This window comes from Oreochromis aureus, linkage group 9, assembly GCF_013358895.1.
Source record: "Oreochromis aureus strain Israel breed Guangdong linkage group 9, ZZ_aureus, whole genome shotgun sequence".
NCBI lineage: Eukaryota > Metazoa > Chordata > Actinopteri > Cichliformes > Cichlidae > Oreochromis > Oreochromis aureus.
The window spans coordinates 2,413,957-2,430,258 of NC_052950.1; the positions used below are offsets into that span (position 1 = coordinate 2,413,957).

A 16,302-nucleotide genomic window follows, 5' to 3' on the forward strand; every position below is an offset into this window, starting at 1 on the left:
AAATGTTTAAAAATCCATGTGAATGAAAATATAAATGGTATGAAAGTGTAAAAAAGGCTAAATGCACAGAGACACATAAGCAAAGAAGACGTCATACAAATCAGGAGGCAAAGAGAAAACCACACTCTCTCTCTCTCTGGAAGACACGTGACAGCCCTGAACTTTATTATCATTATCATTATTATTATTACTATTATTATTATCACTTTATACAAATTGTCTTGTTTACCCATTCATACAAGCCATCAAAGAAGAACTCGGGGTTAGTATCTTGCCCAGGGATATTTGGCATGCAGACTGGAGCAGTCAGGGATCAAACAAACAGGTTGCTGTCAGTATTTTTCTTTCCTAGTTTTAAATTTGAGTTCACTGGAATAAATATGAATAAAAGGCTAAAACGATACTGCAGTGTTGCAAAACTAACTTGAATCAAACACATTATGGGACAACGTTTTTACGCTTTGACTTTGTTGGATCTGTTAAGCTTAACATTTAATAATACATGATAAATAGCACATATGTTATCATAATAGGAAAAACAAACTTTAAAACAAACAAACAGAAAATATAAAATGAAAAGAAAAATTAAAATGACTTAAAAATAAAAACACAGAACTCCAGTGGTCCTGTTCAGACACGTTTCTGGCTTTCCTTATGATATGAGGCAACACATGTACACTCAGCATTTTGGCCGAAAAACACGAACTCTAGCCAACACTCAACTTTACTGTGAACAACAAAGACGCTTCCGGGCCAAGTCAAACGTGACTGATCGCAGCTTTTACTTTGAAATCCGTTACAGGAAGTGGCATCCTCGGCGGGCCTCTGAGTGCGGCTGCTGTGTAGAGTTGAGGTGGAAGTTTGTGTTTAGTAAGTCTCCGGAGCTGAGAGCGATGAGCGGGCACACGGTCCCTGCAGACTTCTCAGAACACATGCTGGACCTGGACGAGGACGAGGACCTGGAGGTTTTCACCAAGGTAACTCCCACAGCCGCGGGACTGCGCTTCCAACCGCTGCTCAAGTTTACTCTTTCCGAAGATTCACCGCGCACACTCACACATACACTCGTCGGGTCGAGGGGCAGCTCTTCGGTGCGTGTTTGCGCAGGCGCAAGAGCTGAGGAGCTCGAGCTTGAAACATAAAAGATGAAAGGTGCGGCTGCTGAAAGTTTCCACTGTCATGTTGTCATCAGGTTAAAGAGTAACAGACCCGTGGAGCCGGCTTTACGCGACTGAAGAAAACTTTTTTGATACTTCTCTCAAAATGTCGAGTTAGAATCTCAGACTTGACAGATAATAACTAAAAACACAGAAACTATCTTGAAATTTAGATTTAGAAGTCGAAGCTTTCAGATAGCTTCACTTGGCTCTGTCTGTGTGGAAGCCTGCGAGTTCACTTCATTCATGCGTGCAGACTTCCGTGCTCAGTCATGTGACGATCACTCTCTAAAAGTGTGTGATCGTCCACGGCGACACATAAAGTGCGCTCACTGTTAGAAATTCACTTGCATGATTGGAGGAAATCTCAGGTCCAGGGAAGCAGCAGGTTCCATCTTCACTTACAGTCTGTGTACGCTCAGCAGTCACGTGATCGAGGCCTCCCAGGTGTGTGTTTTCTGACGATCAGCTGAGATTTTAAGATTTAGTGCTGCTGTGTGATGACTGCATCATGTTATTCTCACAGCCATGAGAGTCTGAGCGGCAAGTCTGAAAGAAGTTCTATAATAACTCCTAGTTATTGTGTTTGCAGCTCTCTGTTTGTAGATTTCATTTCAAATAAGCTTGAAGCAAGATGTGTGTGGCGGTCTGTGCTCAGGTGGTCTGTGCTCAGGTAAACAGGGCTGTTGTGTAGGGCTGCCACAAACGATTATTTTGATAGTCGACTAGTCACCGATTATTTTTGCGATTAGTCGACTAATCAGGTCATACATCCATTGAACGTAAAACGTACAGCTTATTGCACCAGCATGCATCTGCTCTTATATAACTATCATTAGCTTACAACTTTAAGTGTTTAAGGTATGTGCTAACTAAAAGTAAAGACAAGATGATAGTTTATTAAATTTAAATGAAATTTGCAGATTGTTTCGGTGGAGTTTAATAAACTCAGTCGTCTGCTCCTTGCTATCTAAAATATAACAGGACACCGGAGTATATTCTCCAGCATCTCACACTTCTGATAATCAGGTGTCTGCTTGAGGTTTATTCAGCTGTGTAAAAACTATAACTTTAATCTCAGCCAAACTGATTTACTCATGAACAAATAAAATACTGAAAAAAGCCAAAAAATAACATTTTTAAGTTATCTAAGTGACTTATATATCATGTTTAAGCTGAGTAGCGAAAGACTTGCCGGGAGTCCGGTGTTCTCACCGGCTCTAGTGAGCCTTGCCCCCGGCTAGCTATCGAGCTGGTGGGTAACAGATGTCTCCGAAAACCTCGGAGCGCTTTTGAAAATATGTGGTGTCTTGATAAACTGAGCAGATATTTGAGGTTTACACAGCTACATTCTCGCCTGAAAATATGTTAAACGTTTATTTTGTGACCCAGAAAGAATAATAAAAGTAACATTAAAACTAACTAGCTGCCGCCATTGTTGGAAACTGAGCTGGGCTGCGCTATGAATTCTGGGACACAGCTTCTTCTTCTTCGGGGTTTAACAGCAGCTGGCATCCTTGTACATGCAGTGCTGCCATCTTCTGTTTCAGTCCGTTATTACACTCTTAAATCCTACTACTTATTCCTGCGTCTTTTGGGATCCTACAAAGCTACAAACGACGCGTCGACTATTAAATCAGTCGTCGACGATTTTGATAGTCGACGTAATCGTGACTAGTCGACTAATCGTGGCAGCCCTACTGTTGTGTAGTTGTGATGAAATCCATAGTAATAGTAGAACTCACTGCAGCTGTGCTGTGACAGTGATAGTGCTGTGCAGACAACAGTCTGTACTCGAACCTCGATTCATTGTACTAACCAGGCTCCAAAACAGTGAGACACTGTGTAATCTGTAAATAAAAACCACATTTGAACATCTCATACATCCACAGTTTATTCACAAGAAAACATAAACAACATAACAGATGTTTAAACTGGGAAATTTTTTCTCAGGGCCCAGGGGCGGATCTAGAGGGGTGTTTTGCATATGACAGTGTTGTTTATTGAAATAAGATAGCATTAACACTTTGAGCCTAGCAACAGTTAACACTGAATATATTACATAGTGTTCCCCCCCATCATTAACAAATGGTTCAGCCCACAGCGCAGACCTGCTTTATTTCTTGTTGTCAGTAGCAACCGATGCCTATGATTGTGCCAGAGCACATTTTGAATCAACACCATGGGCATCTCAGATTTCACACAGGTGGTTGGTTGTTGCACTGTGGAATGAAGGTGAGAGTTATTAACTTTCAGCCCGTGTTGAAAGTTCGGACTTCAAAGTAAACATCGGTTTTTAAATTTTAATGACAGGCCACTAAATCCAGAGTTATGGTTAAAAATGTATATAAGCGATGCTTTCTGAATGCTATCGTCACGTTTGTGTGGGAAGAAACGCTAAAAAAGGCATTTTCTAAGGATGGCACGAAAACAGTAAAGAAAGGAAAAAAGACACCTCTTTCCTATTGGTGGAAAAATGTACCATGTCGACCAATTTAAAAAAAAAAAAAAATGGCAACGCGTGGGATTTAGTTTTTTAGGAAGAGGGGAAAGTTTTGGGAGTGACGGCAGCGAGACAGAACGAGAGAGCGAGTTTTTAGATGTGATAGATTTGTGATGTTTAGTGTGGAGTGTGTAGTTAGTGTGTTGTGTAGTCATTGTTTTGTTTGTGTGTCAGTGAGAGTACTAATGAATGTCACAAAGGCAGACTGCAGTGTAAACACTGTCTCCAGGTGGAAAACTGGAGCAGTGATGCACCTGCTGCTGTCAGGCCTGCAGGTTCATCCCTGTGGTGTCTCCTCTGTGTTTTGTTATTATTATTTCTTTTACTGGCACAAATAATTTGTGGGACATCTTATTGTGACACCTGATTGTTCTCTCATTTAAGTTATAGTAGAATTTTTAAATGGTTAGGGGTTAGGGTAAGCCCCGCCAGATGTATTGGCTGCATTTTTAGATATGTTTAAAAAAATTGTGCATAAGTTTTCAACATTGACAATTTAGATTTGCTTTTCAATTTATTAAAATAAGTTACTAAACATGTCTGTGGTTTTTACAGTGAAAAAAACTATAACTACTTCTCGGATTTTATGTTTTTTGTGTGATTTCAGATGAGTTGTGTTACTACAGTATGTCAATGAAAAAATAAGTGTAAATACAGACACGTGAGGTTGAGCTGAAGAGAATGAGATCAAACAAAGCGAAGCAAAAAAGATAAAATGAAACAATTTGAAGGTGAAATACAAATGTAAAATCAAAACTGGCCGGGTATATTTTGGACCTCAGAGGGTGAACCCAACAAATTATGAAAATTTAGGCTTAATTTTTGTTCACGGTGCAGATTTCTGACATTTTGTGTAAATTAAGCAACAATTTGATTATTTCTAACAAACAAAGTGTGAAACTTAAGTTAAACTTGTGTTTATAAATGGACCGCCCCATGTTGTGTAGCTTTCTGGATTTTATACTTATTGGGCTACATATTTATTTCTTATACAGGCTATACAGTACATAAGATCAAAATACACATTTTATGCAACTGAAATGTTTAATTATGTGGGCTACAGAGAATAATTAAGTTATAGACTATATTTATATGTAACATCAATGAGCGACATGTATATATGTACACGTTTCATATATTTAAATGCCGTAAGTATACTTACTCCATGCCACCCTAAGAAAATGTCTCTACATCCGGCCCTGTCAGGGCCATGTTTCCTACTGTGCACCATGCAGTCCTGGCTGGTTTCATGATGCTCTAGATCAGGGCTGTCCAAACTTTTTGCAAAGAGGGCCACATTTTATAAAGTGAAGATGCCCGGGGGTCAATGGTTCCTTTTGACATTTTTTTCCATAACAAAGTTACATGAAAATATAATGAAGAACAATTTTAATGGTCACAATTACCTTTATTTTTAAAATGGAAATGTTGTGAATTGCATTAGTGTGCTTTATTATGTGTGCCTATGACAAGAGGCACACATATTACTATTCCTCGGATTTATTATTATGTGTGCCTATGCCAAGAGGCACACATATTACTATTCGTCGGATTTATTATTATTATGTGTGCCTATGCCAAGAGGCACACATATTACTATTCGTCGGATTTATTATTATTATTATTATTATGTGTGCCTATGCCAAGAGGCACACATATTACTATTCCTCGATTTATTATTATTATTATTATTCTCCAGTTTCCGCCTGAAATTTTGCAGCGAATCTCGCCCGCAGTTTTGAGACAAGCTTCATATATGTTACCTCATTTTGTGCGGCGGATCTGGAATGGTGTGCTATGACTTTTGGTGTTTATGAATTTTATAGTTTTTAAATATTAATATTTTAGTGAAAATTTTCCAGCGCTCCTCTGCCGAACAGTTTTGACATTAGGGTTACATATGTTAGATCATTTTGTGCGGCTGGAGCTGGACTATTATGTCATGACTTTTGGTGTTCATGACTTTTATAGTTTTTAAATATTAATATTTTAGTGCAAATTTAGGCCAATTCATCTTTTGGCGCCAAATAAACAGACTTCATTTGTGGTGTGTTGGCGCCATCTTTTGGTCCCATTGAAACAAATTTCAAACTTCATTTGTGGTGTGTTGGCTCTCTCTAGTGGTATGCGGGAGTGGTACAGCCTGTCGACCCTTATTTGGATACCGTAATGATGACAATATCAATGGCGCGCACAGCCTCGCTGCTTTCAGGAACCATTGGAGGTTTTAAGGTTGCGCGAACCATTGAATAGTTACGGTAAACACAATGGCTTCTATGCTTGGTGGAAAACTCCATATCCCACAATTCATAGCACACCTCTGCCGAGTTAAACAATGGCGGCCACCACTTCGTTTTATATGTCTTTTATTAGTGTTTCTAGGTCACAAAATCAACTTTTAAGATATTTTCAGGCGAGAATGTAGGTGTGTAAACTTCAAATATCTGCTTGTTTTATCATATTAGCGACAGTGCTCTGGCGACCTCGGTCCTGCCAGACAGCTAGCCGGCTACCTAGCTAGCTGCCGCGCTTGGCTGCAAATGCACAGCGAGGGACTCTCTCTCTCCTTTCACCTCCCGGTCTCTACGCAAATGCTCGCACAGAATCGGAGTTACAGCTGGATGTGGAAAAAATAACTGAGTTGTTTGGTGGTGCTATAATGCGGAGCTACAACAGTGGGCAGCTATCCACGGTGTATGACAGAAAGGACATGCAGCGACCGCCGATCGACCGGTGTTTGCTAACGCCGGAGGTCAATCGTGGATCAGGGAAAGCGAAGGCAGGAGCGTGAGGTGAACTGAATTTCAGGTAAGAAGTTATGACCTGCACTCTATTTGGGTCAGATATAAACCGAGTTTAGGTGTAGTTTGTTTTCATTGTGCTGACTTTTTACAGTCGTACTGCGTGCTAGCTAGCACGACGGGAGTTTGTATACAGCTGTGTGCGCGCTAAGTTACTGACGTTGGACTTTATTTTATTCATAAGGGTTCGTTCGTAGAGTTGCCGTACAAACGGAATCGTGCCACATTCAGAGAAAATATTACGATTTATTCTGTCGTTACGAAGCCTCCCCTGTCATTCTCTGCCTGTTGCAACTTCAATCATGAAACTGATCAATGATCGGCTTTTTCGCTCTTGTTTGTTTATCGCCTAAACAACAGCTGCACGTTTAAGCTTGATCAGCTGTTGTTAGAATTCATTTGCTTCTAATTTCTAGTATCAGCTGATGTCGATGTGGAAAAATAACTGAGTTGTTTGGTGGTGGAGCTACAACAGAGGGCAGCTATCCACCGTGTGTGACAGAAAGGACATGCCGCGAACGAGACATAAAAGGCGGTGAGGCTACCGCCGATCGACGACGGTGTTTGCTAACGCGGAGGTCAATCGTGGATCAGGGAAAGCGAAGGCAGGAGCGTGAGGTGAACTGAATTTCAGGTAAGAAGTTATGACCTGCACTCTATTTGGGTCAGATATAAACCGAGTTTAGGTGTAGTTTATTTTCGTTGTGCTGACTTTTTCAATCACTTACAATAACTTGTACTGCGTGCTAGCTAACACGAGGGAGTTTGTATACAGCTGTGTGCGCGCTAAGTTACCGATGTTACCGATGTTGAACTTTATGACAGCCTCCCCTGTCATTCTCTCGCCTGTTGAAACTTCAGTCATGAAACTGATCAATGATCGGCTTTTCTCTCTTGTTTGTTTATCGCGCTAAACAACAGCAGCATGTTTAAGCTTGATCAGCTGTTGTTAGAATTCATTTGCTTTTAATTTCTAGTATCAGCTGATGTTTGCTGCAGCCACAGCTGTAAAAACGGCTGTTCCAAACCAGATGTCCTTACTGAATCATCAGAGCTGAACAGGTGATGGAGAAACAGGTTTACCCTTAGGTGACATGAATGAGTTGAAGGGAAGTTATGAACTGTTTCTGAGAGACAAATATACACCAAGCTCCTTTTTTGTGTAGCTGACAGCTGGTAACTGTGCAGGGGCGGATCTAGCAAAGCTTTTGCCAGGGGGCCAGGTAGGGCATTAACAGAGAAAGGTGGACACAAAGATATACTTTTCTTTCTTACTCTCATATAAAATATTTAGCTTTTATTAAATAGTTATCTGAATCTTACAACCAAAGTTTGTATAATAATACACAAGATTGGCTGTAGACCATTGTTCATCATTCAGAACACTGTGTAAAAATAACAAAAACAAAAAGTGAATGCAAAAGTGCATAAATATTTATTTTACGTGTTTCATGTGTGTGGCGGGCGTGGTCTGCAGTGCCGCTGCAGGGGAGGTGGACCCACCTGAGCGGCACCTGCAATCACGCCTCTCGGGCGTAGTCTGTGCTCTCTCGGCTGTTTTTGGGTGTGTGTCGGGCTGTGAGTTGAAAAGCTACAGCCGGCTGTTTGGGTACACCAACCATGTGTGAAAAGTGGTCCATAACGTAATGCTTCAAAGCGTGTTCATGCAAACATTGTCGGATCTGCCGTGGTACAATGGGACTTCTGCTCATGAACCTGTGTGCACAGCGCCTGCAAATCGGCGCTGTAATGAAGTAACTTCATCTTTACCCAAAACTGTAAGCTGTCATCTGTGAGGCGCGAGCGGTGTTTGTTTTTACCATAGTTCATGGTGGAGAATGGCTGCTCTGCTGAGTTTTGCTCTCTGTAGCTGTATGAATGGCAAACTACACTGATTACCAGCGGCATAGGCACACATAAAATTTCTTCTGAAATTTTCCCTTTCTAGTTATTATTATGTGTGCCTATGCCAAGAGGTATTCCTCGGATTTATTATTATGTGTGCCTATGACAAGAGGCACACATATTACTATTCCTCGGATTTATTATTATTATGTGTGCCTATGACAAGAGGCACACATATTACTATTCCTCGGATTTATTATTATTATTATTATTATTATGTGTGCCTATGACAAGAGGCACACATATTACTATTCGTCGGATTTATTATGTGTGCCTATGAAAGAGGCACACATATTACTATTCGTCGGATTTATTATGTGTGCCTATGACAAGAGGCACACATATTACTATTCCTCGGATTTATTATTCTTATTATTATTTTCCTTTTTCCGCCTAAAATTTTGCTGCGTAACTCGCCCCACAGTTTTGAGACAAGCTTCACATATGGTATATCATTTTGTGCGGCTGAATCAGGAATGGTGTGCTATGACTTTTGGTGTTTATTACTTCTATAGTTTTTAAATATGAATATTTTACTGCAAGTTTTGCCCATTGAAATGAATGGGAAGGCTTCATTTGTGGTGTGTTGGCTCCATCTTTTGGTCCCATTGAAACAAATTTCAAACTTCATTTGTGGTGTGTTGGCTCTCTCTAGTGGTATGCCAGGAGTGGTGCGGCCTGTCTACCCTTATTTGGATTACCGTAATGACGACAATATCAATGGCGCACACAGCGTCTCTGCTTTCAGGAACCATTGGAAGTTTTAAGGTTGCGCGAACCATTGAATAGTTACGGTAACGGAAAACTCCATATCCCACAATTCATAGCACACCTCTGCCGAGTTAAACAATGGCGGACACCTCTTCGTTTTAAATGTCTTTTATTAGTGTTTCTAGGTCACAAAATAAACTTTTAAGATATTTTCAGGCGAGAATGTAGGTGTGTAAACTTCAAATATCTGCTCGTTTTGTGAAAACATCCCATATTAGCAAAGTTGTCTGACGATGTTGCAGATAGCTAGCTGGCTAGCTAGCTAGCGCCGCTAGTGACCCTTCCTGAAAAAGCACCCAGGCTTGGCTTATAGTGACGCGGCTGAAACGCATTTCAACACCCGCGTTTCAGAACGCGGAGGTCAATCGTGGATCAGGGAAATGGGACTTATTTTTCGTTTATATGGGCCGATGATGCTGGAAACCGAAGGCAGGAGCATGAGGTGAACTGAATTTCAGGTAAGAAGTTATGGACTGCACTCTATTTGGGTCAGATATAAACCGAGTTTAGATGTAGTTTGTTTTCATTGTGCTGACTTTTTACAATCGTACTGCGTGCTAGCTAGCACGACGGGAGTTTGTATACAGCTGTGTGGCGCTAAGTTGCTGACGTTGGACTTTATTTTATTCATAAGCGTTAGTTCGTAGAGTTGCCATACAAACGGAATCGTCCCACATTCAGAGAAAATATTACGATTTGTTCTGTGGTTATGAAGCGTCCCCTGTCATTCTCTCGCCTGTTGCAATAATGAAACTGATCAACGATCGGCTTTTCGCTCTTGTTTATCGCGCTAAATAACAGCAGCACGTTTAAGCTTGATCAGCTGTTGTTAGAATTCATTTGATTTTAATTTCTAGTATCAGCTGATGTTTGCTGGAGCCACAGCTGTAAAAAGGCTGGTCTAAACCAGGAGATGTCCTTACTGAATCATCAGAGCTGAACAGGTGATGGAGAAACAGGTTTACCTTTTTTTAGGTGACATGAATGAGTTGAAGGAAGTTATGAACTGTTTCTGAGAGAAATAAACACCAAGCTCCTTTTTTTTATTTAGCTGACAGCTGGTAACTGTGCAGGGGCGGATCTAGCAAAGCTTTTGCCAGGGGCCAGGTAGGGCATTAACAGAGAAAGGTGGACACAAAGATATACTTTTCTTTCTTACTCTCATATAAAATATTTAGCTTTTATTAAATAGTTATCTGAATCTTACAACCAAAGTTTGTATAATAATACACAAGATTGGCTGTAGACCATTGTTCATCATTCAGAACACTGTGTAAAAAATAACAAAAACAAAAAGTGAATGCAAAAGTGCATAAATATTTATTTTACGTGTTTGATGTGTGTGGCGGGCGTGGTCTGCAGTGCCGCTGCAGGGAGGTGGACCCACCTGAGCGGCACCTGCAATCACGCCTCTCGGGCGTAGTCTGTGCTCTCTCGGCTGTTTTTTGGGTGTGTCGGGCTGCGAGTTGAAAAGCTACAGCCGGCTGTTTGGGTACACCAACCATGTGTGAAAAGTGGTCCATAACGTAATGCTTCAAAGCGTGTTCATGCAAACATTGTCGGATCTGCCGTGGTACAATGGGACTTCTGCTCATGAACCTGTGTGCTGGCGTCTGCAAATCGGCGCTGTACTGAAGTAACTTCATCTTTACACAAAACTGTAAGCTGTTATCTGTGAAGCGTGAGCGGTGTTTGTTTTACCATAGTTCATGGTGGAGAATGGCTGCTCTTCTGAGTTTTGCTCTCTGTAGCCGTATGAATGGCAACTACAGTGATTAGCAGCGGCATAGGCACACATAAAATTTCTTCTGAAATTTTCGCTTTCTAGTTATTATTATTATTCTCCAGTTTCCGCCTGAAATTTTGCAGCGAATCTCGCCCGCAGTTTTGAGACAAGCTTCATATATGTTACCTCATTTTGTGCGGCCGGATCTGGAATGGTGTGCTATGACTTTTGGTGTTTATGAATTTTATAGTTTTTAAATATTAATATTTTAGTGAAAATTTTCCCGCCTCCTCTGCCAAACAGTTTTGACATTAGGGTTACATATGTTAGATCATTTTGTGCGGCTGGAGCTGGACTATTATGTCATGACTTTTGGTGTTTATGACTTTTATAGTTTTTAAATATTAATATTTTAGTGCAAATTTAGGCCAATTCATCTTTTGGCGCCAAATAAACAGACTTCATTTGTGGTGTGTTGGCGCCATCTTTTGGTCCCATTGAAACAAATTTCAAACTTCATTTGTGGTGTGTTGGTTCTCTCTAGTGGTATGCCGGGAGTGGTACAGCCTGTCTACCCTTATTTGGATACCGTAATGATGACAATATCAATGGCGCGCACAGCCTCGCTGCTTTCAGGAACCATTGGAGGCTTTAAGGTTGCGCGAACCATTGAATAGTTACGGTAAACACAATGGCTTCTATGCTTGGTGGAAAACTCCATATCCCACAATTCATAGCACACTTCTGCCGAGTTAAACAATGGCGCCACCACTTCGTTTTATATGTCTTTATTAGTGTTTCTAGGTCACAAAATAAACTTTTAAGATATTTTCAGGCGAGAATGTAGGTGTGTAAACTTCAAATATCTGCTTGTTTTATCAAGACATCCCATTATTAGCGACAGTGCTCTGACGACCTCGGTCCTGCCTGACAGCTAGCCGGCTACCTAGCTAGCTGCCGCGCTTGGCTGCAAATGGACAGCGAGGGACTCTCTCTCCTTTCACCTCCCGGTCTCTCGCAAATGCTCGCACAGAATCGGAGTTACAGCTGGATGTGGAAAAAATAACTGAGTTGTTTGGTGGTGCTATAATGCGGAGCTACAACAGTGGGCAGCTATCCACCAGTGTATGACAGAAAGGACATGCCGCGACCGCCCGATCGACCGGTGTTTGCTAACGCGGAGGTCAATCGTGGATCAGGGAAAGCGAAGGCAGGAGCGTGAGGTGAACTGAATTTCAGGTAAGAAGTTATGACCTGCACTCTATTTGGGTCAGATATAAACCGAGTTTAGGTGTAGTTTATTTAGCAGCAGTTCTCTTATGTGTTGCTGATAGCCGGCTAGCTAGCTAGCGCCGCTAGCATAGTTAGCTAGCACCGCTAGCGACCCTTCGTGAAAAAAGCACCCAGGCTTGGCTTATATTGAGGCGGGTGAAACTCGTGTCAGCACCGGTCGCTCGCCGACAGTATGTGTTTTAGCTGGAGTTATTTTTCGTTTATATGGGCCGATGATGCTGGAAACCGAAGGCAGGGCGTGAGGTGAACTGAATTTCAGGTAAGAAGTTATGAACTGCACTCTATTTGGGTCAGATATAAACCGAGTTTAGGTGTAATTTATTTTCGTTGACCTTTTACAATCGTACTGCCACGGGAGTTTATATACAGCTGTGTGCGCACTAAGTTACTGACGTTGGACTTTATTTTATTCATTAGGGTTAGTTCATAGAGTTGCCGTGCCGCATAAACGGAATCGTCCCACATTCAAAGAAAACATTATGATTTATTCTGTCGTTCTGAAGCCTCCCCTGTCATTCTCTCGCGTGTTGAAACGTCAATCATGAAACTGATCAATGATCGGCTGTTCGCTCTTATTTATCGCGCTAAACAACAGCAGCACGTTTAAGCTTGATCAGCTGTTGTTAGAATTCTTTTGATTTTAATTTCTAGTATCAGCTGATGTTTGCTGGAGCATGAAGATGAAATCAGGAGATGTCCTTACTGAATCATCAGAGCTGAACTGGTGATGGAGAAACAGGTTTACACTTTAGGTGACATGAATGCGTTGAAGGAAGTTATGAGTATTTCTGAGAGACAAAGACCAAGCTCCTTTTTGTGTAGCTGACAGCTGGTAACTGTGCAGGGGCGGATCTAGCAAAGCTTTTGGGGGGCAGCTAGGGCATTAACAGAGAAAGGTGGACACAAAGATATACTTTTCTTTCTTACTCTCATATAAAATATTTAGCTTTTATTAAATAGTTATCTGAATCTCACAACCAAAGTTTGTATAATAATACACAAGATTGGCTGTAGACCATTGTTCATATTTCAGAACACTGTGTAAAAATAACAAAAACAAAAAGTGAATGCATGTGTGAAAAGTGGTCCATAATGTAATGCTTCAAAGCGTGTTCATGCAAACATTGTCGGGTCTGCCGTGGTACAATGGGACTTCTGCTCATGAACCTGTGTGCACAGCGTCTGCAAATCGGCGCTGTACAAAGTAACTTCATCTTTACACAAAACTGTAAGCTGTCATCTGTGAAGCGTGAGCGGTGTTTGTTTTTACCATAGTTCATGGTGGAGAATGGCTGCTCTTCTGAGTTTTGCTCTCTGTAGCTGTATGAATGGCAAACTACACTGATTACTAGCGGCATAGGCACACATAAAATTTCTTCTGAAATTTTCGCTTTCTAGTTATTATTATGTGTGCCTATGACAAGAGGCACACATATTACTATTCCTCGGATTTATTATTATTATGTGTGCCTATGCCAAGAGGCACACATATTACTATTCCTCGGATTTATTATTCTTATTATTATTTTCCTTTTTCCGCCTGAAATTTTGCAGCGAATCTCGCCCCGCAGTTTTCAGACAAGCTTCATATATGTTACCTCATTTTGTGCGGCTGTATCTGGAATGGTGTGCTATGACTTTTGGTGTTTATAACTATTATAGTTTTTAAATATTTAATATTTTAGTGAAAATTTTCCCGCTCCTCTGCCAAACAGTTTTGACATTAGGGTTACATATGTTAGATCATTTTGTGCGGCTGGAGCTGGACTATTATGTTATGACTTTTGGTGTTTATAACTTTTATAGTTTTTAAATATTAATATTTTAGTGCAAATTTAGGCCAATTCATCTTTTGGCGCCAAATAAACAGACTTCATTTGTGGTGTCTTGGCTCTCTCTAGTGGTATACCGGGAGTAGTACAGCCGAAAAGATTTATCCTTGTGTTGAAAACTCCATATCCCACAATTCATAGCACGCCTCTACAGAGTGAACAATGGCGGCCACCACTTCGTTTTATATGTCTTTTATTCGTGTTTTCTAGGTCACAAACTAAACTTTTAAGACATTTTCAGGCGAGAATATAGGTGTGTAAACTTCAAATATCTGCTCGTTTATCAAGACATCCCATATTAGCAAGAGTTGTCTTATGTGTTGCTGATAGCCAGCCGGCTAGCTAGCGCCGCTAGCATAGCTAGCTAGCGCTGCTAGCGACCCTCAAAAGCACCCAGGCTGGGCTTATAGTGACGCCGCTAAAATTTGTTGCAACACCCGATCGCCGCCAAGTCTGTGTTTTAGCTGGACTCATTTTTCGCTTATATGGGCCGATGATGGTGGTCGATGTGGATAAAAATAACTGAGTTGTTTGGTGGTGGAGCTAGCCGGAGCTACAACAGAGGGCAGCTATCCACCGTGTGTGACAGAAAGGACATGCCGCGAACCACACATAGGGAGGTGGGGCAGGCCACCGCCGATCGACCGGTGGTTGCTAACCTGGAGGTCAATCGTGGATCAGGGAAAGCGAAGGTGGTTGCTAACCTGGAGGTCAATCGTGGATCAGGGAAAGCGAAGGCAGGAGCTGAGGGTGAACTGAATTTCAGGTAAGAAGTTATGAACTGCACTCTATTTGGGTCAGATATAAACAGAGTTTAGGTGTAGTTTATTTTCGTTGTGCTGACCTTTTACAATCGTACTGCATGCTAGCTAGCACGACAGCTGTGTGTGCTTGTGTAAGTTACTGATGTTGAACTTTATTATATTCATAAGGGTTGGTTCGTCAGAGTTGCCGTACAAACGGAATCGTCCACATTCAGAGAAAACATTACGATTTATTCTGTCGTTACGAAGCCTCCCTGTCATTCTCTCGCCAGTTGCAACTTCACTCATGAAACTGATCAACGATCGGCTTTTAAGCTCTTGTTTATCGCGCTAAAGAACAGCAGCACGTTTAAGCTTGATCAGCTGTTGTTAGAATTCTTTTGATTTTAATTTCTAGTATCAGCTGATGTTTGCTGGAGCATGAAGATGAAATCAGGAGATGTCCTTACTGAATCATCAGAGCTGAACTGGTGATGGAGAAACAGGTTTACACTTTAGGTGACATGAATGAGTTGAAGGAAGTTATGAGTTGTTTTTGTGTAGCTGACAGCTGGTAACTGTGCAGGGGCGGATCTAGCAAAGCTTTTATGGGGGCAGCTAGGGCATTAACAGAGAAAGGTGGACACAAAGATATACTTTTCTTTCTTACTCTCATATAAAATATTTAGCTTTTATTAAATAGTTATCTGAATCTCACAACCAAAGTTTGTATAATAATACACAAGATTGGCTGTAGACCATTGTTCATAATTCAGAACACTGTGTAAAAATAACAAAAACAAAAAGTGAATGCATGTGTGAAAAGTGGTCCATAATGTAATGCTTCAAAGCGTGTTCATGCAAACATTGTCGGGTCTGCCGTGGTACAATGGGACTTCTGCTCATGAACCTGTGTGCACAGCGCCTGCAAATCGGCGCTGTACAAAGTAACTTCATCTTTACACAAAACTGTAAGCTGTCATCTGTGAAGCGTGAGCGGTGTTTGTTTTACCATAGTTCATGGTGGAGAATGGCTGCTCTTCTGAGTTTTGCTCTCTGTAGCCGTATGAATGGCAACTACAGTGATTAGCAGCGGCATAGGCACACATAAAATTTCTTCTGAAATTTTAAGCTTTCTGAGTTATGTGTGCCTATGACAAGAGGCACACATATTACTATTCCTCGGTTTATTATTATTATTATTATTATTATTATTATTCTCCAGTTTCCGCCTGAAATTTTGCAGCGAATCTCGCCTCGCAGTTTTGAGACAAGCTTCATATATGTTACCTCATTTTGTGCGGCCGGATCTGGAATGGTGTGCTATGACTTTTGGTGTTTATGAATTTTATAGTTTTTAAATATTAATATTTTAGTGAAAATTTTCCAGCTCCTCTGCCAAACAGTTTTGACATTAGGGTTACATATGTTAGATCATTTTGTGCGGCTGGAGCTGGACTATTATGTTATGACTTTTGGTGTTTATAACTTTTATAGTTTTTAAATATTAATATTTTAGTGCAAATTTAGGCCAATTCATCTTTTGGCGCCAAATAAACAGACTTCATTTG

The 16,302-nt window shown here is 41.0% G+C and overlaps 1 protein-coding gene across 1 annotated transcript in view; it reads left to right on the forward strand.

The window, feature by feature from the left end:
- The first annotated feature begins 242 nt into the window (after window positions 1-242).
- snx7 (sorting nexin 7) overlaps window positions 243-16,302 on the forward strand; it is a 65,879-nt gene continuing 49,819 nt past the window's right edge. Inside the window, exon 1 of the mRNA XM_039617345.1 lies at window positions 243-977. Coding sequence (XP_039473279.1) covers window positions 660-977 — 318 coding nt within the window. The 5' untranslated portion in view covers window positions 243-659. The remainder of the gene's footprint in view (window positions 978-16,302) is intronic.